Below are 14405 nucleotides of genomic sequence, written 5' to 3'. Positions count from 1 at the left end.
ATTTTTCAATCTATTAACTTGCTCGTTTTCAGATTTGTTTTTAGAGACAGGGTTTCTCTGTGTAGCCCTGGGTGTCCTGGAACTCACTCTGTAGACCAGGCTGGCCTCCAACTCACAGAGATCCTCCTGCCTCTGCCTCTCGAGTGCTGGGATTAAAGGCCTGCACCACCACCACCTGGATTTCCTTCTCATTAGAGAGAGCAGTTATTGTTTATTTGAACTGTCATAACAGATACCGCAGACCTGGACCTGGTGACTTGAACAGCAGAAATTAATTTTCTCAAAGCTCAAGGCTAGAAATCTAAGATCACAGTGAGCCAGGTGGTGGTGGAGCACACCTTTTTTTTTTTTTTTTTTTTTTTTTTTTTTTGGTTTTTCGAGACAGGGTTTCTCTGTGTAGCTTTGCGCCTTTTCTGGGACTCACTTGGTAGCCCAGGCTGGCCTCGAACTCACAGAGTGAGTATGTGTGGAGCACACCTTTAATCCCAGCACTCGGGAGGCAGAGCCAGGCGGATCTCTGTGAGTTCGAGGCCAGCCTGATCTACAGAGCAAGATCCAGGACAGGTTCCAAAGCTACACAGAGAAACCCTGTCTCAAAAAACCAAAAAAAAAAAAAATCACTGAAGCTCTTCCCTTGATATAGATGGAATCTCCTCCCCATGTCCTTGAACAGCTGTCTGTACGTGACAATCTTTTTAAAAAAGATTGATTTATTTTATTGTATGTGTAAGAGTGTGTTATATGATATTTTGTTTGTGTTCTGACAAAGCTTGCCTGGAGTTCAGAGGGCAGAGCTAGCCACTAGTTAACCCTGGAGGCCAGGCAGTGGTGGCACACACCTTTAATCCCAGCATTTGGGAAGAGAAAGCAGGAAGATCAGGAGCTCAAGTCCACCCTGGGCTACACAGATTGAATCAGTCTAAAAGAAATTCAGAGCTGGAGACGGTGGCTCACACCTTTGATCCCAGCACTTGGGATCGCCAGCCTGTGATCCCAGCACTGTATCGGAGATCCACCTGTCTCTGCCTCCTGAATATTGGGGTTAAAGTGTGTGCCCACCACCACCACTGGGCTCTTTTCAATCTTTTTATTTGGGGGGGTGGTTGAGACAGAGTTTCTCTTTGTAACAGCCCTGGCTGTCCTGGAACTCACTCTGTAGATCAGGCTGGCCTGGAACTCGGAGATCCCCATGCCTCTGCCTCCGGAGTGCTGGGATTAAGGGCGTGCACCACCACTGCCTGGCCGAATTTTTTTTTTTTTTTGAAGAAATCTCATTTGGTGATCTTTTTGTTCTTTTTTCTTTTCCTTTTCTTTTCTTTTTTTAAATCTTTGATACTGCTTTCTCAGTTTTCAGTCTTCTTCTTCTTCTTCCTTTATTGCCTCAATTCCTTCTGTCTTATTTCCTCATCCTCTTGCGCTTGGCGATTCTGGGCTGGCTGACTGTGCTTAAGAATGAGATGCTAAGCTGGCTCTCAATGCTTCTTTTCCAGAGTGGAACTAATTTGCAGCCACTGTTGGCAGAGCCAGACCTTCCAGCACCATGAAGTAGGGGCAGAAGTCTTGAGACAACTACGTTTTTTGTTTTTCTGTTTGGTTTTTTCCCTATCTGCACTTTTCCGGAAAATTCCAGACACAACCATTAAAAAACAGTCTGCTGAGGTAGGTAGCAGCGCCCACCCTCTCCAAACTTGAAAGCATTTCACTTCTCTGCCCTCTGCGGCTTTCTTTTCCATATAGCTCCTGTGTAGCAGGAATCTTAGAAGGTCTTATTAATAAAAACAAACCCAGGAGCTAGATATTGGGATGAACGCTGGTAGATCAGAGAAGCAGAACAAGCCACAGCCACTTCACCTTGCCAATTCCTCAGCTGATCCTGTTTCTTCAGACTGGATGCCTCTCAGCTGAACTGTGCTGCTCAAAAGCCTAAAAGCTTAACCAGCTCTGTTCCTGGTCCTCACGCCTTACATACCTTTCTGCCATCACTTCCTGGGATTAAAGGCTCTTGTTACCATGCCTGACTATTTCCAGTGTGGCTTTGAACTCAACAGAGACCCAGATGGATCTCTGCCTCTGGAATGCTAGGATTAAAGGCGTGTGCTACCACTGCCTAACCTCTATGTTTAATATTATGGCTGTCCCGTTCTCTGACCCCCAGATAAGTTTATTGGGGTGCACAATATATCAATCACACTTCTGTGGTATGAAAGGGGCTTTGGAAGGAGAGGAAAATATTCTGCCTTATTTTGCTAGAGATCTCTAAAATTTTCAGGGGCGGAAAACAGAAGGGCTACTGGGGCAGTCGAAGGTGCCTGAGCTTACAGATGTGGTGTCTTACAGGCCAAGCCTTAGGGTCTTGGGACTGGGCGCAACTCGAGACAAATATCAGGACAGCTCCTCCTCACACAGCACAGATGAACATACAGATTTAAATATAGCTCAGAACTTGGGGATCAGCGTACATATTATGCCCACAGGACTGTATCCAAGGGATGGGCTGGCAAACTATCTCTTGGGTCCATCTGCATGTCATCATTTTAGGAGGCTACTCTCTCACTAGGAAAGAGATGGTGTTTCCAAATAAATGCGGAGTCCTGACTTTAAAGACGATGCATCAGTCCTTTTGTCTCTTGTTCCAGCTATGAACAGTCGAGAAGGGATCAGCCGCTCTTTTTTCTGCGAGTGGACTCAAAGTGAAATAAGGATGCTGGTAAAATGTGCATGTGGAACTGTGTCAAGAATGCAACCAGGCGGTGGTGGCGCACGCCTTTAATCCCCAGCACTCGAGAGGCAGAGGCAGGCGGATCTCTGTGAGTTCGAGGCCAGCCTGGTCTACAGAGCGAGATCCAGGACAGGCACCAAAGTTACACAGAGAAACCCTGTCTCCAAAAAAACAAACAAACAAAAAACAAAACAAAACAAAACAAAAAGAACGTTACAGGGCCAAACGCTGCCGGTCTCTCCTGGCCTCCACTCCCACACTTCCGCCCGCCCCGCCCCGCCCCGGCTCGCTCCGCCCCGCTCCGCCCCGGCCCGCCCCTCTCCGCCCCGCTCCGTTCAGTCCTACTCGGATACGTTTAACTGCCTGCTCCGCCCCGGAAATACGTTCCGGTCTCCGTCCACGTAGCTAGGGAAAGGTCTATCGCGAGACTTCCGCGTCGCGGCGCCCAGATCGCGCGAGACTGCGGAGGGAGCTAAGGCTTGTGGCGCGCGCGGCGGCCGCGACAGACGCAAGATGGCGACGGCGACCATAGCTCTCGTAAGTGAATCTCTCGCTGCCGGGGATGGCCGTCAGCTAGTGGGAGTGAGTCGTGGGCCCGGCCAGGGCGCGGAGGGCCCCTGGGCGCGCAGCGGCTTGATCGGGCCTCACACGGAGCCTTTTGTGGCCCTCCGGCACGCGGGGCGGGGGCGGAGCGGGCGCGCGCCTGCCGCGACTGTGGCTGTAGCTTCCGGCCCCGAGAAATTCAGTTTCCGGCAGCTGGGCGGGGTGGGCTGGCGGCAGGCGCCCCAGCTGAGTCTCCGCGGGGCGGGCCTCGCTCTGTTGAGGCTGGACGACAGTCATCTAGGCGGGCGGCGGCATCAGGGAGCCGTGGCCCCGGCTCCTGGCCTAAGCGACTGCTCCCGTGTTGGGGGCGCGGAAGGGGCGGACCCCTGGCTTTTGCTCTGCGCCGTGGTGCACAGAGAAGCGGGTTTCCGATTCTGTTACCCACGCAGGAGGGCAAGGACATCCTCCCACATCTTTCGAGCAGTCATTCTGTCCCTGGCTCTGTTGGAGAACCCGACAGTCAGTGCCTTCCTTGGTCGCAGATCTTGTGGGCATCCTAAGACTTTGCTAACCCCATGTCTTGTGCTGGCGAGCCTTGACCTGCTCTGCTCAACGTGTTCCCTGGCCAGTCAGGAATATTCCGGGAGTGTCTGCCCCAGGTCTTCCTCCCCACTTACTTTAGGAACCACTTATCTCTTGGCCCTAACCCCACTGCAACCCAGCCTTTTGTTAACTGCCACCCTCACCCAGAGGGATGGAGCCAAGGTCTGAGAAGACTTAAGCAGGTGACTGGAGTCAAGACTGGTAGGGTCAAGTAGTATACCCAGGCTGCCATTGCTTGGCCCTAGCTGGGAGCTGCACCCTCATACTTGGAAAGGGGTACTTGCTCCAGCTTGTGATGGATAGATATAGTGTGTGCCATTCACATCATGGCTGACTTTTTTTTTTTTTTTTTTTTTTTTTGGTTTTTCAAGACAGGGTTTCTCTGTAGCTTTGCGCCTTTCCTGGAACTCAGTCTGTAGCCCAGGCTGGCCTTGAACTCACAGAGATCCACCTGCCTCTGCCTCCCGAGTGCTGGGATTAAAGGAGTGCGCCACCACCGCCCGGCTCATGGCTGACTTTTTAAGAGATCATGCTCTGCTGCTTGAAGCTACAGGAGCAAATGGTCTTTGTGTAGAGACAGCCAGATGGTTGAGTATTTGGCTACTGTCCTTAGGGGGCTATCAGATTATAGAAGAGGGGAACAAAGTATAAGATACTTTGAACAGCACTGGAGGAGAGTGGATGCCTCATTTCTGAGTAATCCCTAGTGTTCATGCAATACTGAAAGGTTAGCTGGGGGGGGGGGGGTCAGCTCTACCACAGCTTGGTGCCAGACAGGTAGTGTCATTGTTGAGATGGGCTCGAGATGGACATGGGCAGTAAGTCTCACCATTGAAGCAGTTGGAATAGTCTTTGTCCTCAGTTGACTATGAGGCCCCTAGAGTTGTCTTTTTCTCTTCCTTGTTTTGCTGCATCCACAGTGCTCAGTACAAGCCTGGCTACCCAGGAAGCAGCACTGCACCAGTGAAGGGACCTGAACAGATGGAAGACAGCGTCCTGCAGCCAGTCCTATTCTAGGGCCTGGCCCTGCTGTCAATGGTACTAATAACTGCTAGAACATGTGGCTTACTTCCCAGAGACTAAGGGACTTCATGGAAGATGGTTCTGTAAATCTTCGATGCTGCCTGAGAGCTAGGCCATGCCCCTGCACAAGAGGAGCTTGAGGCCTAGATTTTAGGTGATTTGCCTCAGGTTATTTAACGTGTTTTGTAATGGAAGTGTTCTGAGCTGGTGAAGGGCAGAGCTTGGCTTGTGCACTGGAGACGCTCAGCAGCACTGTCCCTCAGGGGGCTTCCCCTCTCTTGATGCACCACTGCCTGGTGTTGGGGAGCACTGTGACTGCAAGGCCTCTGTTTCCATTGCCCAAGGTGACAGCCTGTGACTGTTAGGTCTTAGACCTGGGACAAATGGCTAAGATGCATATTAGTGATTAGCCGGGATAGCAAATGATAGTTTTCTCTAGGCTTTCCCGGTGACTGGTTAGAACAGAATTCTAGATTGTTGGAGAACTCTCTGCCGTGGTAAATGGGCTAAATTGGGTGGTTTTCCTTTCCCTTCCTTTCCTGTCCTGTCCAGTTCTGTCCAGTGTCCATAGGTGAGCTTTCCCTGGAATGCTCATATGCATTGTCTGCTGCTTTCAGCACTATCCCTGATCCAGGGTGGCTAGTAATTTGGAGAGGCAGTAAGTTATACATGTGCCCCAGATTCTCACTTCTCACTGGTGTCTGGCTGATGCCTGAAGCATGCTTCCACTGTGGGTGGTAAGAAGCAGCTTCTGTTGTGTGGATGCCTGTGTGTGCTGCGGGAATCACCTTTCCTTTAGTTTGCTCTGGGATAGCATTTCTAAGTCACGGTGGAGCTGAGCTAGGCAGTAGTGCAACACTCGTGTTTGTAGCACCAGGAGCAGCTCCAGGTACATGCTGGGTCGGCCATACATAGTCTTTGCAATATACCAGGCTGTGCTGCTGTCTCTCCTTCAGTAGTCTGATGACCTGAGAGACCCACTTTGTCCAAGTTGGCCAGCCTCTGGCTTTGTCTCCAAGAATGGGCACAGTCATCTCTGTGTTTTGGTATTTGTGGAGCATGTTCTTGAGCTGATGGTAGTGTAAGCACATTCTGACTTCTGTTCACACTGCAATCTCTGAGAAGTTGGGGTGGGTTTTAAGGGCCTGTCCATCACATCCTACTCCTTATACATTGCCCACCTCTATCAAGGTCTGTCAGGTGGCAGGGGCTACTCCACTAGGCCATATTAAGAGCTGCATATTAAAGGGCTGCCCTTAGACAACAGTGTTCTATGTTTCCTCTGGGGTGGGTCTTACCCAGTGTAGAGAGCTAAGTTCTCAGCTGTCTCCTAGGACAGCTTTGTACTTGAGCCGCTGGGAGTAGGAAGCCTAGATTGAACCAGGGCTTGTGGAATTACTGGAGTAAAGGTTGAGCTTAGAGGCCTGGCCCACATGTGTGTAGTGTTTGATGGAAGCAGTGCTCCTGTTGCCTTGGGAAGGATAGGAGGATACAGCCAGCTGGTCACCCTGTCATCTAATCTGGCTCAGTCTGTCAGCAGAAAAGGGTGGCTTTCCTTGGCCTTGGGCTGGAACACTGCTTGCTTTCTGTCCTTTTCTTTTTGTCCCTTCCCGGGAGACTGTCAGCTTGCTCCAGCTGCTGCTCTACTTTCTGTCAGAACCCTGGGTGGCTGCAGATGTGCTGACAGGGTAGAGGGTCTAAGGGCAGTACAAGGTGCGATTGGTGCTGGTAATGAATACTCAGCCGACCTTCTTAAGCCCTTGACCAGCCTCCCTTGTTCTAGGTGGGGAAGGCAGCCTGCAGCTTTGGAAGAGGAGAGGGTCTGGGTGATGGGTTTTTACATGACTGTTGTTACATTTCCTTCCTGCCTGCAGCAGGTCAATGGCCAACAAGGAGGGGGTTCCGAGCCTGCGGCAGCGGCCGCAGCAGCGGCGGCGGCAGTGGTGGCAGCAGGAGACAAATGGAAACCTCCACAGGTATTAACCTTAACCATCTTTTCCGTCAGACCATGCATCCTTGGGCCTAGTGAGACCTGACTGGAGCAAGTAGGACATGTGGTCGGGGGAGTCCAATGAGCAGCCTCTGCCTTGCCCTGCCCCCTCCTCAGCAGGCTTCTCTTTTGCCTCTTTTCTGTGAGAGTCCATCTAGCTGAAGCCTGGCAGCAGGGGGAGGAGATGGGATGATGGGAATAACTACAGCCTAGCCCTCGGTGGTGCTGGCTTTGAGCCATTAGCATTGTGCAGAGGGATGGGGCCTGTTCCAGAGTGGCAATGGGCAATGTTGTGTCTAGAGCCAGAAATAGGGATTTTCAGTTTAGCTCTTTGTTTTCATGTAAGTAAAACAACAAAATAACATGTAAATCAAAGCACACGTGTCTTGGGGGACACCACCCCCCCTCCATGCTTCTCTGGGCTTATTGGTGGGTGTGGATGGATTTTGTTCTCTAGTCACTGGCCCATGGGAGTAAGTCTTCTGGGACGTGAAGCTGGGCTCTGTTGTTGCTAGGTGATAGGTTCTTTATTCCCGCCTCCACAGAGTCCCACAAGGTTTCAACAAGGTAGTGTGGTGGCCTCTGACTAGGCCTCCCAGGCACTGGTGTGTGCATGTGGGGGGTGCAGACAGAGATGTTGGTATGCAGCCTGGATCTTGGGAAGTTGTGGGGGCTAAAGCTCTCTGTCCTGACTGGCTGGCCAGTATGCCATTGGTTGGTGGGAGAAGGGCCTTTTGTTCACTAAGACAAAGAAGAGATTGAAAAGTTTCTAGGGGGCTGAGAAGAACTGGCTTTTATTTCCATGGTGACAGCCTACTCTAGTGTCATAGCCTCCTAGGCCTGAGGCCAGCTGAGAGGGCAGAGGACAGATCTAGTATGAGCCAGACTGCAGGCCTTGGTCCCATCCATTGCCAGCTCTTGAGAGACTTTGGGGTCTTGGGACTCTGCCCCAGGGGGGTCTTATAAGCTTCCTGCCTTTTGACCTTTGACCAGAAACTCAGCATTCTGGCATCCGTGATGGGGTTTATGGGTTTTGAGTCAGCCAGACCCTACCTGCCTACTTTGTACTTCAGTCCTTGCCTGTTACTCCTATGCTGAGGGCCGCCTTCTCTGCTGTTTCTCTCAAAGATTGTGTCTGAAAGCCTAGAAGTCTCACCAGAGGTAACTGGTTAGATACGTAGACTGGCTCTGTCCGTTACTCCCAGGGTCTGCTGGCTCTGACATTGGGCTTTCCCTGTTTACATGGCTGTTTCCCTCTCCTGCAAACAACTTGGAAATGGCATTGATAGGAATAGTGTAAACACAGTTCTGGTAGCATTTGATTATGTCTGCAGCAAGTGTGAAGCCCTCCCTTGCCCTCCCATGTGTTATTCACTCATTGGCTAGGGTGCTGCTCTGCACCCTGCTTTTGGTGTGCTGAGCACATATGTGCCATACAGGAGTGTTAATGGAGATGGGATGGAGCCTCTTGGAGGGCTTGTGAACCAAGGAGAAACACTTACCTTCTCGGGGGCTGTGTAGAAAGACTGTCTTCAGGGCCTCAAAGGGCATTATTGGAGGGAGGCCCCTTGCCTTGTTCCAGCGTGGCCCTCGACCCTCGAAAGGGCTGTTGAGGGAACCAAGAGGCTAGAGTGCCAGGTAGCCTGTAAATAATGAATCTTCGATCCTCGTTCTGCTCTCCTGGCTCTGGAGGACAACAGAGGTTGGCTGTTGTACAGGAGTTGGGACAGAGACTCTGGGGTCAGATTGTCAACAAGGGGTAGTAGGCACACTGCTCTCTTATGATCATGAGGAGGCCATTGTACTGCTGGCCCTACAGGGTGCCTGCCTGGTTTAATATGTCCTACCCATGAGTCATGCCTGTGATAGAAACCTAAATGGGGATAGCAATGTCTGAAGGGAAGGCTTGCATCCTAACCAGGCAGGAGGTAGCTTGTACTGGGGCTTGTTTTACTTTGGTTTAAGAGTCTAGGGATAGAGGGCCTGTGGAGTTTCTGGAACATGAGAAATTTGGGGTTTGCTGCTCAACAACTCCCCTGTTTCCTACTCCAGGGCGCAGATTCTATCAAGATGGAAAATGGGCAAAGCACAGGCACCAAGCTGGGGCTGCCTCCCCTGACGCCCGAGCAGCAGGAGGCCCTCCAGAAGGTGAGAGTGCACCTCTTGGGCACAACTGCTCAACCAAGATGGGTGAGGGAGGTCATCCCCCTGCAGGCTGGGCTCCCCAGTGCTCCTCACTGCCATCTCTTGCAGGCCAAGAAATACGCAATGGAGCAGAGCATCAAGAGTGTACTAGTGAAACAGACCATCGCGCACCAGCAGCAGCAGCTCACCAACCTGCAGGTGAGCCCCACCACCCTCCTGCACGCCACTGCCACTATCTTGGGGCTGGCTCTGCTGGAGGCCCTCCTGCCCAGCTTGGGCCAGGAAACCTCCACTGCCCCTCCCCATTACCTCCACCGTCTCCTCCTCTTCTCTGCCTCCTCCTGTGCCTGTGGCCGACTGCCCCCAGAAGGTGTTATCACTCTCAGACTCTCAAGACTCATTCTCTGGACCACCAGGGTCCTCTCTGAGGCATGAGTGGCCTGGCCTTTCCTCCTGTTGCTTGATAAGGCCCTTCTCCACCCCCTTCCCACTCCTTCTCTGTAGTTCTGCCCAGTTCTCCTTCTTGGTCTAACCACTGGTGCCTCTGGGTCTCCACCAAACCCAGGCTGTGCACAGCCATGGTGGCAGCATGTAGGTTGTGATCCTCCCTGCCCCTGTGGTCAGGCCTTTATCCCTGAGGCCCTCGACCGAGGGGCAGTTTAAGGGTATGCTCCACTGGGCCCTATTCTAGGCTGGAGGCTGTGATATCTGTGGGAAGAAGCCTGTGTGAAGCTGACAGGTTCCTGGGCCTTGAGCCTTCCCCATCCCCAGGTCCAGCCCTTAGACATTCATACTGGCTGTTCACTGTGCTTTGTCCATCCCTCTCCTCCCTTCCTTCTGCCCTCGCCGGTCTTGCTGCAAAGGCTGTGGGGCGGGGCACCTGGGGCTCTGAAGCCCCCCTGGGCAGGTGCCAGTGACCAGCCAGAGTGGCCAGCAGTGTGGGAAGGCAGGCGGGCCTCCCTGGCAGGGCGGGGACTCCGCGCCTTGCTGCTGTCTGCGTGAGGTGTTGACGAGAGCGGGAGACTGCTCGGCTCCAACAGACTGAACTCTGTCTTTACTGTCTTTCAGATGGCAGCAGTGACAATGGGCTTTGGAGATCCTCTCTCACCTTTGCAATCGGTCAATAGAAATGCTCACTTCTTCTGGGGCTCATGTCCTTAGTCAGGGCTAGAGGGGGGCAGTGCAGCCCACTGCTGGGGACCTTGCTCCCCTGGCCGGCCCTGCCCGCCAGCTCTGGACGAGCACAGCAGAGCGCCAGGCATGGTGGGGCCAGTGGTGTGGGCACTCACCCCGGGACCGCCCCTGGGGAGGCCTCCATCTGCTCTGAGGGTCCACCTTAAAACTAACCGGCCAGGTAACTGCGGAGGGCAGCCGCGGCAGCCAGCCAGGGAGGGTAGCTGCCAATGCCAGGCTCATCTGTGCCTTGCCACCCCATGTGGGGGATGTACCTGTGGGCCTCCAGCTCAGACAGTCTCCAGGCTGCCCGGGCTCTTGGGTTGGGGTCAGGCCCCCTGATAAGAGAGGGGTCCTAACTGTGGCCCCATCATACTCTGGAGGGAGGATGGATGGATGGGGTGGGGGCTGGGGGCCTGAGTGAGCAAGAGAGGGAAGGGCAAATAACAACTTGGGTCACAGACCTAGCTCTCAGCAAGGGGTAGAGGTTATGTGGTCATGACTGCAGTAAGCAGAGGAGTCTGGGAAGGAGATGGCTCTTCCTTGCCCAGAGGCAAGTTGAAGTGGCCAGGCCCTATCCTGGGGAGATCCTATGGGAAAGACATGGCCCTTTCTCTGGGGTATCCATCCACTTGGAGGGTCATCCCTGGATGAGTTGCCCTCACATTTGAGACATACTCTGTCTACTCTGGGAAGCACCTGTCTGAAAGGGAGCTGTTGACCCTCTGAGGAGTCCCGGGAGATGTGGGCAGAGAGACCTGTAGTTGAGTAGTCTCACCTTGAAGGGGAGACTTAATACTCTCTTGTCAACTGTGACCTGAAGGACGGATGTGGCTTCATGTCTGTGTGGGGCTTAGAGAAGGGGTGGCTCTATCCTTGAGGCCCTTCACCTGGGCGAGAGCCTGAGGCTTATCAGGAGCCAGTTTGAGGGAATGACCTCCAATTCAGGGAGCTCCTAATGTGAGGAAAGATAGGCCCCACCTGGGTGAGTCCTGTGTTGGTGGACCTTTTAGTCCTCTCTCTTAGGGAGACTGGGCTATGCTAGGCCTGCTAATGTCTGAAGAAGTCAACTGGTCTCTTGCCACTGGGACCTTTGTTAGGGTGAGAGGAGCCCGTGTCTGTGTTAAGGAGTAAGGCCCTGCCTGGCACATGGGGCCCTCCCTGTGGCTCTAGAGCCCCCTGCCTGGCACATCTATAAAGTGTTGGAAGGAGCCTTTCCCAGGGCATGGGGAGGTCCCTAATTCAGTGGCCCAGCTCACTGCCAGTCCTGCCAGCTTCCCTGTCCCAAGGATCCCTGAGGCTTCTTCATTGGGTTCTCTGCTGCCTTGTGATGCTCTTACCTGGGCCAGCTCTTATGGCTACAGTCATGTGCTCCAAGCAGCTCTTTTTTTGTGGGAGGTGTTGGGATGGGAGAGTGTAGAGCACACTGAGTCCTCACCTGTGTTTCCCTGCATGAGCAGCTCGCTCCTTGTTCTCTCCAGAGAGCCCCTGTCTGGGCTCCCAAATTCCTTCCCTGGGATCTCTTCTGGGCAATGGCTGCCCTGTCTTCTGCCACCCTCTCTTCTGGCCTCCATGCCAGTAGGTGTCTCTGGCTTGGACAGCTCCTCCTTCCCTCTTCTGTCCCAATACTTGACTGGACTAGTGGGAGGATCTCCCAACCTAGCCCAGGTACCTGGCCCCCAGACTGGAGAAGTGGGCTGAATTATAGGGCATTCAGCCTTAGCTTCTGACCACCTGTCAGCTCTGCTGCCACAGTCTGTTTGGGACCTGGGTGGGCTGGGTACTTCCATGTCCTGCTGTTGGGCCTGGCCTTACTTGGGGTGGGGTCCTGTTGACCCCTAAGCCCTGGCTGCAAGGGCCCAGCCTGCACTTCACTGCTGCGTGGGGAGCCCTTCCCACAGCAGAGTTGGGTGGGTGGGCCAGGATGGGAGAGGGCTGCTGAGTCTCCTGCCTTCCTGACAAGCCAGTGGCTCTCTCCTTCTGTCCTGCTGCAGATGGCAGCTCAGCGTCAGCGGGCACTGGCTATCATGTGCCGAGTCTATGTGGGTTCCATCTACTACGAGCTGGGGGAAGACACCATTCGTCAGGCCTTTGCTCCCTTTGGCCCCATCAAGAGCATTGATATGTCCTGGGATTCTGTTACCATGAAGCACAAGGTAAGGAGGTACCCCAGTGCCCTAGCTTGCCCTCCTATCTGCTTTCCTGGCCTGATGGCAACTCTCTGTGTTTAGGGCTTTGCCTTCGTAGAGTATGAAGTCCCAGAAGCTGCACAGCTAGCTTTGGAGCAGATGAACTCAGTGATGCTTGGGGGCAGGAACATTAAGGTAACAATAAGAGAGTTTGGTCTTGGACCTGTAGCTGAGAATGCAGGGCGTGCTTTGTGTACTCATACATACAAGCAGTCACCACAGGCCTAGGCTGATGGTAGACTTTGTTCTTCACCTCTTTTCAGGTGGGCAGACCCAGCAACATAGGACAGGCCCAACCCATCATAGACCAGCTGGCTGAGGAGGCTAGGGCTTTCAACCGCATCTATGTGGCCTCTGTACATCAGGACCTCTCTGATGATGACATCAAGAGTGTGTTTGAAGCCTTTGGCAAGATCAAGTCTTGTACGCTGGCCCGGGACCCCACAACTGGCAAGCACAAAGGCTATGGTTTTATTGGTAAGTTTGGGGAAAGCCAAGGAGAAGAGGGAGCCCCCCGGTACTGGGGCCGGCCTTCCTCACTGCTCATCCTGCCCTGCAGAATATGAGAAGGCCCAGTCGTCCCAGGATGCTGTATCTTCCATGAACCTCTTTGATCTGGGTGGCCAGTACTTGAGGGTGGGCAAGGCCGTCACACCCCCCATGCCCCTGCTAACACCTGCCACGCCTGGAGGTCTCCCGCCTGCTGCCGCTGTAGCCGCAGCTGCAGCCACAGCCAAGATTACAGCTCAGGTAAGAACTGGTACAGTGGTGTGGGTTGACAGTGAGTGGGTGGACAGGCCCATTGAGCCTTCGGGGGTGGAGATAGCCAGACTAGAAACTGACTGTGGTTACCTTTTGGTTGCAGGAAGCAGTGGCTGGAGCAGCAGTGCTGGGTACTTTAGCTACACCAGGACTAGTGTCCCCAGCGCTGACACTGGCCCAGCCCTTAGGCGCTCTACCCCAGGCTGTCATGGCTGCCCAGGCCCCTGGAGTCATCACAGGTGAGTGTGAGTGGGTCAGGTTTTCCACCATTCTTTACCCCTCACCTCGAGGCTCTGTCTTCAGCTTCCCAGCCCATACTTAATTCAGTGTAGTACTTGAACCCAGGGCAGGCTGGCTATAGCCAACCAGCTCTCTACTTCTTCTCAAGGAGGGTGTATGTGTGACTATTGAACTTGGTTGGTTTTGCTGCAGGTGTTACCCCAGCCCGCCCTCCCATTCCTGTCACCATCCCCTCTGTGGGAGTGGTGAACCCCATCTTAGCCAGCCCGCCAACACTGGGTCTATTGGAACCCAAGAAGGAGAAAGAAGAGGAGGAGCTGTTTCCTGAGTCCGAGCGGCCAGAGATGTTGAGTGAACAGGAGCACATGAGCATCTCAGGCAGCAGTGCTCGACACATGGTCATGCAGAAACTACTCAGAAAACAGGAGGTAGGTGGGCCAGGGCCAGGGCCCTCTAAGGTAGAGTGGGTAGAGTGTGGTCGATAGGCCACAGCATTCAGTTTCCTTTCTCACAGTCCACAGTAATGGTTTTACGCAACATGGTAGACCCCAAGGACATCGACGACGACCTGGAGGGAGAGGTGACAGAGGAGTGTGGCAAATTTGGTGCTGTGAACCGGGTCATTATCTACCAAGAAAAGCAGGGCGAGGAGGAGGATGCAGAGATCATCGTCAAGATTTTTGTGGAATTTTCCATGGCCTCAGAGACTCACAAGGCCATCCAGGCCCTGAATGGGCGCTGGTTTGCTGGCCGTAAGGTGGTGGCTGAAGTGTATGACCAGGAGCGTTTTGATAACAGCGACCTCTCTGCGTGACTTTGGCCTCATTTCCTGGACTTGCACTTACCCCTTATTTCCTCTGGGTTTTGTAGAGTGTTAACAGTGGTGTCCCTGGGACCAGGCACTCTGCCCAGCCCATGCTGTAGTGTACATAAAGGTGCAGATACTGCTGGCCCTGAAATCCCTGTCTTGAAGTTGGTCCCTTGACCCAGGCGGACTGTATGTGGGGTATCTTGTCTG

The 14405-nt window shown here is 53.4% G+C and overlaps 1 protein-coding gene across 5 annotated transcripts; it reads left to right on the top strand.

Annotated features, from left to right (window-relative positions):
* Nucleotides 1–3130: 3130 nt before the first annotated feature.
* Puf60 (poly(U) binding splicing factor 60) lies at nucleotides 3131–14346 on the top strand. 5 transcript variants are annotated; one of them, XM_052748076.1, is made up of 12 exons: nucleotides 3131–3256; nucleotides 6763–6864; nucleotides 8931–9026; nucleotides 9132–9221; nucleotides 10092–10142; nucleotides 12191–12352; nucleotides 12428–12520; nucleotides 12649–12862; nucleotides 12945–13135; nucleotides 13251–13386; nucleotides 13580–13815; nucleotides 13902–14346. In XM_052748076.1, exons 1-12 carry the CDS (start codon nucleotides 3233–3235, stop codon nucleotides 14199–14201), a joined length of 1695 nt encoding a protein of 564 aa, XP_052604036.1. In that variant the 5' UTR covers nucleotides 3131–3232; the 3' UTR covers nucleotides 14202–14346. The 5 variants fall into 5 exon arrangements, with proteins under 5 accessions (XP_052604036.1, XP_052604039.1, XP_052604037.1 ...); XM_052748077.1 differs by having other exon boundaries at nucleotides 3147–3256; nucleotides 6766–6864; XM_052748078.1 differs by lacking the exon at nucleotides 3131–3256 and adding an exon at nucleotides 4806–4903.
* The last annotated feature ends 59 nt before the right edge of the window (nucleotides 14347–14405 follow it).

The sequence above is a fragment of the Peromyscus californicus genome, unplaced genomic scaffold (assembly GCF_007827085.1).
Source record: "Peromyscus californicus insignis strain IS unplaced genomic scaffold, ASM782708v3 Scaffold_20__1_contigs__length_68692818, whole genome shotgun sequence".
Taxonomy (NCBI): domain Eukaryota; kingdom Metazoa; phylum Chordata; class Mammalia; order Rodentia; family Cricetidae; genus Peromyscus; species Peromyscus californicus.
Note: the sequence above shows the minus strand (reverse complement) of the source record. Positions and strands in the feature narration are given on the sequence as shown.

Excerpts from the sequence above, each read along its gene's own strand:
- Puf60 (XM_052748076.1), top strand. The coding sequence starts at position 3,233 with ATGGCGACGGCGACCATAGCTCTC. Across the intron at positions 6,865-8,930 it reads ACAAATGGAAACCTCCACAG|GGCGCAGATTCTATCAAGAT; the intron begins GTATTAACCTTA and ends TTCCTACTCCAG. Across the intron at positions 13,816-13,901 it reads AACTACTCAGAAAACAGGAG|TCCACAGTAATGGTTTTACG; the intron begins GTAGGTGGGCCA and ends CCTTTCTCACAG.